At 35.2% G+C, this 15,342-nt stretch overlaps 1 protein-coding gene across 1 annotated transcript in view; it reads right to left on the bottom strand.

The window, feature by feature from the left end:
• The window catches only part of Lrrcc1 (leucine rich repeat and coiled-coil centrosomal protein 1), a 31,820-nt gene that overhangs the window by 8,891 nt on the left and 7,587 nt on the right, over positions 1-15,342 (bottom strand). Inside the window, exons 4-12 of the mRNA XM_069990993.1 lie at positions 14,851-15,018; positions 13,308-13,483; positions 13,001-13,207; positions 8,372-8,568; positions 5,843-5,990; positions 5,316-5,464; positions 2,512-2,716; positions 1,904-2,043; positions 942-1,143 (exon numbers count right to left, since the gene is read on the bottom strand). Of these exons, the coding sequence (XP_069847094.1) occupies positions 942-1,143; positions 1,904-2,043; positions 2,512-2,716; positions 5,316-5,464; positions 5,843-5,990; positions 8,372-8,568; positions 13,001-13,207; positions 13,308-13,483; positions 14,851-15,018 (1,592 nt within the window). The remainder of the gene's footprint in view (positions 1-941; positions 1,144-1,903; positions 2,044-2,511; positions 2,717-5,315; positions 5,465-5,842; positions 5,991-8,371; positions 8,569-13,000; positions 13,208-13,307; positions 13,484-14,850; positions 15,019-15,342) is intronic.

Raw genomic sequence — 15,342 nt, 5'->3', positions numbered from 1 at the left:
CTTTGAGAAGTTTTATTCCAAATGAAAACAGAGAAATAAGGTGGTAGTCAATAGAATCAAGACAGTGTTCTCAAGATGAGAAAAATCAAAGCATCTACTTAAACAGCAGGGAATGGTTCAATAGAAAGGAAAAAGTGCTCATATGAGAAGAGTATAAGGGTAAGAGGGAAGATTTCCTGATGCCCTATTCTTTTGTAGGCAAGAGAAATGGGATCTAGTTTACAGTTGGTGTGATGGACATTAGGAACAAGACTATTCTTCTATAGCAGGGATTGCCTGACTTTTTTTTGGAAGCCAGACATTATGGTCTCTACTATAAATCTCTACGCAGCTTTTGTGCTACAAATCAGCCACAGATAATATGTAAACAAATAAGGCTCCTTTACAATAAAACTATCCAATAAATAGGCACTGGGCCATATTCAGCCTTAGGGGTTTCAGTTTTGCCAACTCCTGCTATACAGAAATAGAAGAGAGGGCTAGGAAGTTGGCTCAGTGGTAGAGTGTTTGCCTAACAAGCATGAGGCCCTGGGTTCGATTCCTTAGCACCACATAATCAGAAAAAAGCCTGAAGTGGTGCTGTGGCTCAGTGGTAGAGCACTAGCCTTGAGCTGAAGAGCTGAGGGACAGTGCCCAGAGTTCAGGCCCCACAACTGTAAAAAAACAAAACAAAACAAAAAAAAAACCCAACAGAAATAGAAGAGAATTCAGGTTTCCCATATTTCAGCGTTCATTATACTTCATTTATAATCATAACTGGTTTTTGCAATAGCAATGAATACCTGCTACATATATGTGAGGACACTAAGGCTCTAGGATTTTGTCATTTTTTAAAGTCACATAGCTAACATAGTGTTATGTGTCTGAAATTTAGTCTTATAGTCTCCTTATCAAATTATGTATTTTTACTAATTGTTTCTAAGAAAGATGCTAATTCTTACATCTCTAAATCTTCGGGCTTCAACAGTTAAAGCAATACGAAATTCATTTTCTAAATCCAGGTATTGCTGATTTAATATATCAATTTTTTCTTGGTAGTCTTTTATTTCTTCCTCATGCTTTCTTTCTTGTTTGGATAGTTCCTTAGCTAAGGCATCCTGGAATTCTGTATCATTCAAAAAGTCCCTTGTTTCAAGTTCCTTCCTGGAATGTAAAACAAATACAAATCAAAGGATATTGTTGATGTAAAATAAACTTAAAGTTTAAAAAAATTTTTGTAATAATTTATATTCTTCAATATTAAAGGTCAAGTCTTTAAAATACAGAAATTAGGTATAGATACATAAGAAAAAAACCTGAGTTTTTGTAAAGTTTTTTTTTTTTAAATGTGGCCTTTTACAGAAAATATCTATTGAACCTTGCCCTAAAAGAATGAATATCAGGGCTGGGAAGTTGGCTCAATGGTAGAGTGATTGCCTCATATGCATGAGGCCCTGGGTTCGATTCCTCAGCACCACATAAACAGAAAAAAGCCAGAAATGGTGCTGTGGTTCAAGTGGTAGCCTTAGTTGAAGAGCCGAGGGACAGCACCCAAGCCCAGAGTTCAGCCTCCATAACGGACAAAAAAAAGGATATCAACGAAATTAACTAATAGTTACTTGGGTGTCCATTAAAGTATCTTTCTCTATACATAGTGATCAGTGTTTGTGCTTAGACTAAAAAATAAACTTCATTGTAATGTCTCAACTATACATCTCAAACAGTGACAAAAAACATCACCTCATTTTCTAGCCACGAGTTTTTACTATAAGGTTATTTCTAATGCACACATACATTTGGTATTACTATGCGGTCATTATGTGAGACTTCAGAACAGTAAGAGTCTTTACATATTAGGGAGGAGTAAAACCTAGATCTTTCTTTTTCTACACAGCAATAGGTCTCTGATACATTTTTCACTTACATATGTTCCTGTTGTTTTAATGCCAGAAGTTGATGCAGTTGTTGTACTTGTTCTTTTTCTTGGTGAAGGGAAGTTCGGAGTAAGTTTATTTCTCTATCAGCAGCTGAAGCTTTGAGTTCTACCTCTTTGATAAGTCTCATCTGAGTAAATATATAAAATTATAGTACTTAGATAATAATCTGTTTTGATGCTAGTTTCCATAAATGTTATTTAAATGACAGGACCTATGGATTAAGGTGATTTTCAAATATTATTGAGTTAATGCTGTGATCACACAATCTTGGCCTTAAAAGCCCCTATTATACACCAGCATTAAATAATGCTCATCTTAGTAACAGTCTGATGAGAATATCCAACGGTAAGCATGAAAATGAAATTCTTTCAAGCACCCAAACACTCCAAATCTAGCTCTGGTAAAACAAAAAACTAACCAACTTCAATGTTTATATCATTTTGTTTAGTGTTTTGACATTCAATAAACTACATGATTACTATGTAATTAAGTTTTGTATGTAGCCTAATGTCATTTAGGCTTACTTATATGTATTCTTTGTTTCAGTTAGAAATTTGTTACTCCATATCATAGATATAAAAAAATAGAGAAATACCTGTGCTGCCTGCTGCTGACCTTTTTGCCTTTCCATTTTTTCTAATGCTCTTTCCAGAGTTCTTAAGTGTCTAAGGTGATCCTCCTGTTGATCTCTTGCTTTCATTAATTCAATAGTTAGTTTTTTAATTTCATTTTGAAGTTTGTGTACCATAATTTCAAGTTGTGACTTGGAATGTCTCTCTCTCAAAATAATGTCCTTTAGTCTAAAGCAGAAATTATAGATGGCAGTTAAGTATAGTATGCATAACAAAATGATAGAAGTTATTGCCAATATTTACGTTTACGGGAGAAAGATCTGAGATAGGTTTCAAACGCTACAGTAAAAAATGGCTAATAAGGTGTGCACCCATAGCTCATGCCTGTAATCTTAGCTACTCAGGAGGTTGATATCTGAGAAGTGAACTTTGAAGCCAGCCTGAGCAGGAAAGCATGTGAGCCTTTTACCTCCAATTAACCACCAGAAAACCAGAAGTGGCGCTGTGGCACAAAGTGGTGGAGCTTACCTTTGAACCAAGAGCTCAGGGACAGCACCTAAACCCCGAGGTTCAAGCCCCATGAGTGACAAAAAAATAAAAAATTTTTAAGAAGCAATACATGCCTTTCTCCCATCTCTGAATTGAATGTGCCCAAAGGAAAAACACTAAACATACATTAGCGAAACACTGTCTTACATAAACTTAAAAAAAATACCTAGTGTGTTTTTGGTACTGGTATGTAAGGTTTTATGTGTGTATGCCTGTCCTGGGGCTTGAACTCTGCCTGGGCATTGTCTTTGAGGTTCTTTTTCTCAAGTCTCTACTTCATGAGAGCCATAGCACCAATACCAGCTTTTTCTGAGTAGTTTATTGGAGATAAAAGTCTCACAGACTTTCCTGGTTGGACTGGCTTTGAACCTCGATGATTAGTTCTCAGCCTCCTGAGTAGTAGGTAGGATTATAGGTGTGAGCCACCAGTGCCCAGCATATGTAAGGTTTTAAAAAATTTTTCTGTATGCCTTTTTTTCTGTATTCTGTGTGTGTATGTGTGTGCTGGTTGTAGGGATTGAACGTAGGGCCTGGACACTGTCCCTGAGCTTAATTTTTGCTCGACTTTAACACTCTACCACTTGAGCCACAGCTCCACTTCTGTCTCTTTGGTAGTTAACTGGAGATAACTAGGATTACAGTGTGAGCCAGTGGTGCCTGGTGGCATGTACACAGATGAGTAAGATAGTCTCTGCCTTTAAGAAACTCAGAACCCGGTAAAGAGAACACAACACATATGGACACATAGCCATGTGAAAAAATATTGTATGATTACTTGCAAGTCAACTTTGTATCACTCAGATACTACGTATTGATCCTAGATTTATAATAGAACCTATTGATTAAAGTTGAAAATGATTAACTAATGTTTAAAAAAGGGATCATTTATTGACTTATATAACCAGACTTAAGAGAAACACTGGGTGGCATTATTCTGAGGGACTAATGAAATCAAGAATATGAATTCTGTTAGAATACTTTATATATCCAGCTATCTGCTGGATTCCTTATAGACTATGTTTGGCAATGGGGTACTGGGATAAGGCCATAAACATCTCTAGGTTCACATTCTAATAGCTCTGAGATTCAAACAAAAAAGCTCGTCTTTCTCTTACCAAATGACAACATAATATCTAAATAGTAATTTCAATTTTAAGATAAACAATTGAAATAAAAACTCCAAGAACCAGCTTTATTCATTAAAAAAAAGAAGTATGAGGGGCTGGGAAGGTGGCTCAGTGGTAGAGTGCTTGCCTTGCATGCCTGAGGCCCTGGGTTCGATTCCTCAGCACCACATAAGCAAAAAGAAAAAAGCCAGAAGTGGTGCTGTGGCTCAAGTGGTAGAGCGCTAGCCTTGAGCTGAAGAGCTGAGGGACAGCGCCCAGGCCCAGAGTTCAGGCCCCACGACCGGACCCCCCCCAAAAAAAGAAGTATGAAAATATGAATGATTTCCCTTCCATTATCTCCATGACTCAGTCACAGGGTTTCTACAAACTTGTCATTATGTAATGTTGACTGTCAGCAAGAAGAGTGCAATTGTCTTTAGATAGTCAGAGTACCATTAATTTATTGATCCTCTTCTCTCATCCTTGCCTAGTATCAATTCAGAGACAGCAATTCTCAAAACATACAAAAAGGTAGGAAGGTGAGTGTGTGTTTGTAGCACAATATGTCATAGCTTGAAGAATTATGCTGAAGTTCTTACAGAATACTTGTTAGGTATAGTAGTTTTCTTTATACAACACACATAACATCTAAGACAATCAGGCTGGAAGGAAAAAAAATAGCACATTGGTATCAAACAAGTTTACTGGTAAAATGTTTAAAATGAAAATTGGACTGAACTGTGCACATCAACTTACTATTCAAATAAGATCTTTTAAGGGAATTATCTACTTACAGACATGAAATAGAACCAAAAACAACCTCTAAACTTGATTTGTTGCAAATATTTAGTCTAGTAACCTAGTATTCACGGAAGGATTAGTTGAGACAAAAATCAATAGGAGCTCTAGGAAAAAAATCTTACAACCATTAGAGCAAAGGCATAACTTTAAATAATTATAGAAAATAGGAAGAAAAAGGTTATTATAATTTAGAAAACTAGCATTTTCAAAGAATGAAATAAGATACTTAAAAGCACTAAATCTTTAAATCAAAGGAAACCATAAACTTAAAAAAAATGACATAATAGCTGGTTTAAATTAAGATATTCCAGTTGCAGGTCTGTATTCTTTGTGCTATGAGACACAGTTAGGTTTATATACTTTTCCTTTACCTATCTGTGGTAAGTAGAGCCAGGCTATGAACATCTGTTTTTGCATTTGCTTGTTTATGTAGCTCATCAATATACTCCATAAGCTGCTTTTCAGCTTTCTCAGCTTTCCATCTCATCTCTCTCTCTTGGTCTAGTTGTTCAATAAGGGACTGAAAGCAAAAAACAGAGTTATACCTAAATTTGGAAAAATTACCTAGCTTCTCATGGTCTCAGTTTATTTTTTTAAATTGTATACCTGTAATAGCATCTTTTCAAAGAACCATGGTGAGAATTATATTGATGAAAGTAAAACAAACAGGATAGTGCAGAACACAGTGATTGGCACATAACTATTCAATAAATGCTATAATAATAATGCTATAATTATTATTATTGGTTTAATGATAATAACTTTTTCTCAGCATTAAAGTCTCTAGAGTTGAAAATAAAGGGAGGAATCAAGTAGCAACAGATGTATTATTGTTTTCTGATATGCTGAACCTATAATTATGATCATTCATTCACTTTTTATTAATCCTAATTCATACCCGGTAAGTGTTGTCTTCTGAGAAATTCTTTTGTGCTTTAATCATGTCAGTCTTCTGTTCTTCTAATTCTTGTAATCCATTACACTTTGCTAAAGATGATCTTACATATAAATCTTTAAGGTAAGGTTGTTTCATTTTACGATTACCACTGCAGAGAATAAAACATAAGAAACCGAAATACATTGCTTATACTGTTCTTTTTAAATTTATTCATTCGTATATGCAAGACCTTAAATATTAAATGAAACAAAACAATAGCAACATGAAAAACTTTTTTCATAAATTTTATAATGGAAATACTTTAGTGACTTGTAAATAATAGCCTCAAAGTTTTAAAAAAGGTACTGATCTCAGTGTTAGGTGTCTGACACATTCAGATAGAAAATTCTTAAATACAACAGAATAATTTAAAAAGTATTGACAGAATTTGGGATCATAATAAAATGGTAAGTTAAAAGTGTACAGGTAACACATATTATAACAGAGTAAACATGCAATATCACTAGTCTGACTGAGTGATTATGATAATGGAGTTTGAACTCACAGCCTTGCTCTGTTAGGCAGATGCTCTACCATATGAATTACATCCTAAGCCCTGTTTGCTATATGTTTTTAATAGGATTTATGGCTATGATTGTCCTATTCAGGCTTCTTGCAAAATTAAGATGATTGGCACATACCACTCACTGTGTGTGGTTAAGATGGAGGTCCCAAGAACTTTTCCATCAGTGATAGAAAACCTCAAACAGTGATCCTCCCCATTTCCACTTCCAGCATACTAAGAATATAGGTATGAACTATATACCCATACAAAAAAAGTGTAAATTAAAGAAAAGAAACTGACATGCTGAGTGCTTGGTGGCTCATGCCTGTAATCCTAGCCACTCAGGAGACAGATATCTGAGGGTTGTGGTCCAAAGCCAGCCCTGGACAGAGACAATTATTTCCACCTAATCAGCAAAAAACAGGAAGTAGAGCTGTGGTATAAGTAGTAGAATGCTATCTTTGAAGCAAAAAAACCACAAACACAAATGCCAAAACAAAAAACAAAAAACAAACAAACAAAAAAAACTCCCCAAACCCAAAAAACCCCCATAGACAGTGCCCAGGCTCTAAGTTCAAGTCCAGGCCCCACACTCCAAAACACCAAAGAAACAAACACAGGTAAAATGTTTATTTTACTTCAGGGGAGAATGATGGAAGGAGGAACACTGACCAAGATACACTGTACATATAAACTGACACGATGAATTAAAAACCCTTTATAAAACTATTTAAATATAAGTTTATTTATTGTACCCATCCCAGAGTACAAGGTTTTCTGAACAAAATGACACAATGATCACAATTAGACATGAAACTTCCTTATCCTGATGGCATCAAACATGATAATCTTATTCACCCTGATCCTAAGCTTAGTAGGTACTATCTAAAGGCTTAGCTTCCCATCTAGATCTGTATACAGAGAGAAAAGCTTAGTCATATCAATCAAGTCCATCACAATCCCAAGTCTATGAATCTTATTTCCACTGTAAATGAATGCAGTGATTTTAACCTTACTTTCTCAAGTTATAGAATGTTACAGAAAAAGTGATCACTTAGATCAATGTTCAGCTGTTAGTTTCTGTAGGGATTTGTTCTAAGATCCCTCTTAGCAAAATCTGCAAACAAGTCATACAAAATGTTGTAAGCTAGATCTAACTTACAAAACTATAAGTAAATACATACAGGGTTATATGCAAGTGTATACAAATATATTTATGGAAGTATGGTATATGCAGGGGAGAATCCAAATCATGTAATTCCTTAAATAAACGAACGCAGTCCAACAAAATGAATACTTTGAAACGAATACTTAAGATGTGTGTATAGGGGAGGTCATAGGGGATGGGGTAGAGAATGAAGAGAAGCGGGGGAGGGAAATCCAGTCATAATATTCGATGAATATCCTAAGACACTAAGAAAATTAAGGGAAGGGGTTAGATTGGGATGGACTAGAGGAGTGACATTAATAAAGATGTGTTGTATTTATAAGCTGAGTTGTTGCATGGCATTCCTTTGTACAACTACTTAAATACAAATAGAATAAATAAAGCTGATAATTTTAACTGGAAAAAAATATGATACTTATAAGATGTAATATTTGCATATAATATAATGAAATATACTGTAAATCATTTCTAGATTACTTATAATACCTGGTATAATAAATGTTATGAGATAGTTGTGATATATTATTTAAAGAATAGTTATAAGAAAAAATCCTCTCATATTCAGCATGGAGCAGCCATAGGAGCAATAATATAACTTAACATTTTTTTTTCCACCAAAGGTTGAATGACTCCGTGTACACAGAACCTGAAGATATGGGGATGGACTATAGTCATCAGATCTGAGAGAATAAAGATAAAAAAGACTTATCTCTGATGTCAGTAAACTGATACATTTATCACCATGAGACAGCTTCAAGGAAGAACCCAGCCATACTGACTTCTGGTTGTATACCTTATTTGGAAATTAAATCAGTACCTTATAAAAGTGCCATTGTTTTTATTGTGATGCTTAATAGTTTGAATAGTTCTTCCATAGTATGGATTTTTTGGTCTTCTAGCAACTTTTTTACTACATTCTTTTCTGTGTCCATAATCACTTTCAGAAGTTATGTCTGTGTCTCTTTTTGGTTCTAGATCTTTCTCAGGAACACCATCTATTAAACAGTTAGAGGTCTAGAATAAAAAAAGAGAACAACAAGATTTGTTAAAAGCTCAATTTGGTATAAAAGTCAAAATTTAAAATTTCTGTAAGTTTTAAGATATTATACAAGATTAAGGGTTAACAAACTAGATATGTTTTACTTGAACTCTGGGCTTGGGCCCTGTCCCTCCGCTCTTCAGCTCAAGGTGAGTGCTCTACCACTTGAGCCACAGCATCACTTCTGGTTTTCTGGTTTATTGGCGTAAGAGTCTTACGGCCTTTCCTGCCTGGGCTGGCTTTGAACTGAGATCCTCAGATCTCAGCCTCCTGAATAGCTAGCTAGGATTGCAGGCATGAGTCACCAAGCCCGGCAGATATGTTTTAAAGACAGGAAATTCAGTTTCTGTCATGGACACAAGCAAGCTTCTACCAGGTAGATTCTCCTGGAAACAATTAGAAACTCTAGAAAATAAAAACAATAAAACAAAACAACAAAAACCAAATGAAAGTTATATCAATACCTTGAAAAATGAACAAAATAATATTATCCTAGAAGAGTGCTGACACTTGTAAAAATAGATGTGAATGGGATCAGATTTTAGCCAGAATTCGTATTGTAATCAGAACCATGCAGGGAGACTAAGTCTCAGATAGGACAAAACAGATTTTTAATTTTTTTGTGCCAGTCCTGGGGCTTGAACTTAGGGCCTGGGCTCTGTCCCTGAGTTTCTTTTGCTCAAGGTTAGTGTTCTACCACTTGAGCCACAGCTCCATTTGTGGCTTTTTTGGTAGTTTAGTAGAGATAAAAACCTCGAGGTTTCCTGCTTGGGCTGGCTTCAAACCATGATCTTCAGATCTCAGCCTCCTAAGTAGCTAGGATTACAGGTGTCAGCCACTGGTGTCCAGCTCAAAACAGAGTTTTGGACCTGAAAAACCAGAGGGCCATAGGGGCAGACTACAAGTAGCCCTGTGAAGTATAAAGGAAATTAAGTATGAACTGCTGCCTATGAGGAAAAATGATAGTTTAAGTAAAATTAACTTAATGCTAAAAACAAAAATGTCAACACGATGGTAGTAGAATCTCCATAACAAAACATTCACGAAAGAATAGGATGTAGTCCAAAATTATTCACCATAATAACCTACTGTCAAGAGAAAACAGAATCACTGAAGAACAAACCTAAGATGACCCAAACTTTAAAATAGTAATCACATGTTCAATGAAATTAAATCAACATTTTTTGCAGTTTTATATAATTAAAATATACAATGTCTGAAGAAAAAATAATTGACATCAGAATGAAGCAATATAAAAAGATGAGATAAATGTGAAGTTTTTAGTGGATGAGAATAGAGGGGTTGAGGCATGGCTCAGATTGTAGAGTGCTAGCCAATGGGGCAAAGCGGCAGATACTAAGCTTGAATACTCCTCCCTGCTGCTTCCAAATCACTTTTCTGAGTTTTTTTTTAAACCACAGATTATTTTATTTTCAAAAGCTCTTTATACTTAACAGCTTTTATTTACCTCTGTATTCTCTCTCTTTTATCTCTGATATCTGAGGATAGAGGTTAGAAGCCATCCCAGGCAGGAAAGGCTATGAGAGACACTTATTTCCAATTAACCACCAAAAAAGTCAGAAGTAGAGCTGTGGCTCAAATGTTAGGAGTGCTATCCTTAAGCAAAAAAACTCAGAGACAGTGCCTAGGTGCCATAGTTTAAGCCCTAGGAACAACATAAGCAAACAAATAAAAACCCCATTTAACTAAAAGTTGACTAAATATAAAAAATAGTATAGGTTTTCAGAATAATTTTACAAATCAATGGGAGAATTATGACTTTTCTTAAATTTTATTTTTTTTAATTGTGAGAATACCGTACAGAGGAGTTACAATTACATGGGCAAGATAATGAGTACATTTCTTAGAATTATGATTTTTAATTTCTCACTGATTAAGTCCTTTAGTACAGCACAGTAATAATGATTTTACTTTTAAACTATCATCATTGACACAGTAAAAAGAATACAACTACACCAGGTACTGGTGGCTCACACCTATAATTCTAGCTACTCAAGAAGTTGAGATCTGAGGACCTAGGTTCAAGCCAGCCTGGGCAGGAAATGATGTGAGACTCTTATCTCCAATAAACTATTAAAAAATAGCCAAAAAGCCAGAAGTGGCACTGTGGCTAAAATGGTAAAGTGCTAGCCTTCAGCAAAAGAAACTCAAAGACAGTTCTCAGGCCCAGAGTTGAAGCCACAGAACTGGCAAAAAAAAAAAAAAAAAGGAGAAAGAGGCGGGGGGAGAAGGAGGGAGGGCAGAATATACAACCAGATTATCAGGAGATCTGGATCTGAAGCACAATTTTACCTTATTAATAAAGTATCCTTACACAACAATTTTAAGTCCCTAGTTTTCTTTCTTACACACATGGTATAATAATACTCAATACTTCAGATTTAAGTTATTAAGCTTAAATCTAACATTGGTAAGTGTGTCAATAGGTAAGATAAAAAAGCTGGAAGAAATGGAGAAGTCCAAAAATATTGTATCAAGGGTGTTGAAGAATTCACAGGACAACAATCCAGTTCTGGTTTTATCCCTATCTATCTATATGACACAAAAGATACCATTTAGGATTATTGAAAATCTGCACATATCATAACCAAAAACATTTTCTAATCCTTCCTCTTGTCCATTTTTATAAAGAATTGAAATTCAGTTATAGCACTTGGCAGGCTGAGGCAGGAGGAGGTTCATGAGTTTTAAGGCCAGCCTAGGCTACAACTTGAGACTCTGTCTCAAAAAACGGTCCCAAACCAAAAAGCAAAACCAAAAGTCACAAATTTTTAAGTTACACCGATATTGAATTAATGGTCCATTACTATGATCTGTACTATACCCAACCCACTGCATTCAATGAAATGTAGTGCCCAAGGCAGGTAAACAATCATTCTGCATGGGGCTGGGAAGGTGGCTCAGTGGTAGAGAGCTTGCCTTGCATGTATGAGGCCCTGGGTTCGATTCCTCAGCACCACATAAGCAAAAAGAAAAAAAGCCGGAAGTGGCGCTATGACTCAAGTGGTAAAGTGCTAGCCTTGAGCTGAAGAGCTGAGGGATAGCGCCCAGGCCCAGAGTTCAGGCCCCATGACTGGACCCAAAAAACAAAAAAACCCAATCATTCTGCATTAGTGTAAGAATGTTAATAACAAGGGCTAAAGACCCAGACATTCCATGAATTACAATTCATTCCATTCATTTATAGATTTAAAAAAAAACAACCCTTAGCCAGGTGTGGGTGGCTCACGCCTGTAATTCTAGCTACTCTTGAGGCTGAGATCTGAGGATCATGGTTCAAAGCCAGCCTAGGCAGGAAAGTCCATGAGACTCTTATCTCCAAAAAACTACTCAGAAAAAGCCGAAAGTGGCACTGTGGCTCAAGTGGTAGAGTGCTAGCTTTGAGCACAAAGAAGCTCAGGAACAGTGCCTAGGCCTAGAGTTCAAGCCCCAGGACCAGCAAAAAACCCCAAACAACAACAAAACAAAACCAAAAACACCCTAAAAAATTAGAAGCAATGATATAAAAGTGACTTAACAATTCAGAAAAGTATAGTTTAGGTGACAGTCTGCTGAAAGCTGAAATTGAGGCAGGAACCATGTAAGTGAATTAGCCATTCAGTTGTGAATTCTAGAAGATCTATCTATCTATCTATCTATCTATCTATCTATCTATCTATCTATCTATCTATCTATCTATCTATCTATCAATCATCTATCCATCTATGCCAGCACTTGAAATTGAATTTAGGGCCTGTGCTTTTTGCTAATGGCTGGCCCTTTTAACACTTGAGCCACTACTGCTAGTTCTGGCTTTTTGCTACTTAATTGGAGATAACAGTCTTTTGGATTTGTCTGCATATTTTTCATTATCAAATACTCAGTTCAAAGAGTCCTCAACTTACTTAAAGTTGAAATACATAGTGAAGCAATGTGAAGTACTACAGAACAAGGCAAAGGAATTATATATGAAAGTGTACAGATAATAAGAAAAATAGAATGTATATTACCATTTTCTACCACAATTACTATAATCAATACTAATTCTCTAAAAGAAAATACAAATGCACGTGTTAATACATCCAATATAGATTTTTTCTGGTTGGTCAGCTTGTACAATTTTGTTTGTAGGTCATGGGGCTTGATCTCTGGGCTTGGGCACTGTCCCTGTGCTCTTTAGCTCAAGGCAAGTGCTCTACTGCTTGAGCCACAGAGATTGGAGATAATAGTCTCACGGACTTTCCTTCTTGGACTGGCTTTGAACCGTGATCCTCAGATCTCAGCCTCCTGAGTAGCTAGGATTACAGACGTGAGCCACTGGCATCTGGCATTTGTACATTTTTATTTTATATTTTCTTAATTACTTTTTCTTTAGTAAGCATACGAAGGGGCTTTAGAAAAAGTTACCTCATTGAGAAGCTGTAAAATTTGGTTATCTAATTTCTGAAGTTTCATCTCATTCTGAAAATCATTTTCCTGGTTAATTTTCTCTGGCTCAGATGGACACACAGATAAAAATGATGTCACAACTGTATCTGGTGGTGTACTTCCAAACTGCTCCAAGGGAGGTAACACAGTAGGGGGTGATGATACAACTGGTATGCTATCAATGATCTATGTATGACAAAAAAGCAAATCAGAATCCTTATAAATTTAAACTTACTAATTCATTAAAATTTGAAGGTGTATTAGGGGAAAAAAAACAATACTACACCTCATCTTCACTTATATTTTGGGGAGAATCAGAAGAAACTAAGTTATCCAAAAGACCTTCTAAGCACTGCAGGTGTGATGTATTCATTTCTGACAAATTTATTGGTTCACCGAATATATTTTTGCAATCTAATATTCTGAGCTGTGGCAAAGTTTGAAGAATAATTTCTCTGTACCCTTGGAAACAAATTATTCAAAATAAAAATTTAAACATTTAAAAATATTAATTATTTTAAAATAAATTAAGCTGATCCATCAGCTAAATGTAACATTAGTTTCAGAAAGCAATAAGCTTGTAATAAACACTACCTTTTCAAGCTTTTCTAGCATATAATAACAAAATAAACAAAAGAAACAAAATTGTATCCTTCACCCTTCTCAGTACAATCCTCTTGATATAAGTCATAATAATCATTTCTGAAAAATTACTTTAAATTCATGAGACCCAGGTGCAATTTATCCTGCAAAGGAAGCTAAAGATGACATATATTTATTTTTTACATAAATAGTAACAAATCGAAGTGCAGCATATCCTTAATAAAACATCTCCTTGGCCTTATACATAAAAATATTAAGATACATGCATCTGTATACAATAACATATTGCTTATTTTCCCTAAAGATAATTAAATATAAAAAATGCAACACATTAGGACCGACTTGATAATTAAATTAGTAGAAACATTTTAATTTTTCTCAAGTAATTTTAAAATAAAAGTGCTTACAAAGCTAATGAAGTGGTTAAGTAACTGGAAAACTTCAAAAATAAGAAAAAGAAATCTAGCAAATCCATATAGAACTTTCAAGGGGAGAAAATTAATTTTAGCAACGTTTCCCTTAAGTTGTAGAGCGAAGTACCCAACTTAAAACAGGAAGTCAAAATAGATTCAAACTATTGGAAATGGAAGTTCTTTTCTTTTTTCGTTTTTTTTTTTTTGCCAATCCCGAGGCTTGAACTCAGAGCCTGGGCCTTTCCTTGAGCTTCTTTTGCTCAAGGCTAAATAACACTCTACCTAACTCTAAATAACACTTGAGCCACAGTGCCACTTCTGGTTTTCTGGTGGTTTAATGGTGATAAGAATCTCATGTACTTTCCTGCCTGGGTTGGCTTTGAAGCGTGATCCTCAGATCTCAGCCTCCTGAGTAGCTAGGATTACAAGCATGAGCCTGTACCAGTTCTGGGGCTTAAACTTGAGATCTGAATGCTGTTTCTATGCTTTTCTGCTCTTAGCCAGCAGATTAAAAAAAAATTCCTTTCTCATTTTTATGTGCACGCAATATTATACTATGAGAATACATTGTAATGACAAAATTAATTGAGTTATTCACTTATGTAATATGCAACTGAGTAGAATTAGTAACCTGTTTATTCTATGTTCTTCTTTTATAAAAGAACTTTAGTTTTTCTTAAACTTGTAATTGTTTTTACAAATATAAAATGAAATACCACAAAGCTTAATATTAAAAATAAAAGAAGGCCCAATTTCAGTAAATGAAGGAACTTTAACTCTTAACTGATATAGAAGTGTGATATTAGTCCATACCTGGTGTATGACAGACAGGATTACCTTCTCCATCCTTCTCTAAAATAAGATTAGTCAAGAAGTGCAGTCCTACCATACACTGAAGTAAGTGATGAATGCTATCTATAAAATTACTGTGCAGATCAATATATCTAAGTTTATACTTTAGTCCATGAAGGGGCATCAACCCTGCAATAGAAAAAAGGTTTTTGAGGCAAAGGAGCACTAAGATAATGCTATAAACTGACACAAGTCTAACGAATAGGTCATCAGTAAGTTAAGCTGTTTTAAAGAAACAAAGGTTCAATATCTCTTTGAGGCAATACCTAGGATCCTGGGCTCTGGTTCAAAACAAAACACAACCTCTCTAGATGATGCATGACCTTATATAAAATAAGCACAAAGATTGCTTTAGGTTCTTTTTGACACATCAATTTTGAGTAGAAGCTACAAGTAAATACTATGGAACACTTACTTATGTTGGTTTGAGTAAAGAAGGCAAACAGCACTCAC

Source organism: Dipodomys merriami, unplaced genomic scaffold (assembly GCF_024711535.1).
Source record: "Dipodomys merriami isolate MVZ:Mamm:240054 unplaced genomic scaffold, mDipMer1.0.p SCAF_4, whole genome shotgun sequence".
NCBI lineage: Eukaryota > Metazoa > Chordata > Mammalia > Rodentia > Heteromyidae > Dipodomys > Dipodomys merriami.
Note: the sequence above shows the minus strand (reverse complement) of the source record. Positions and strands in the feature narration are given on the sequence as shown.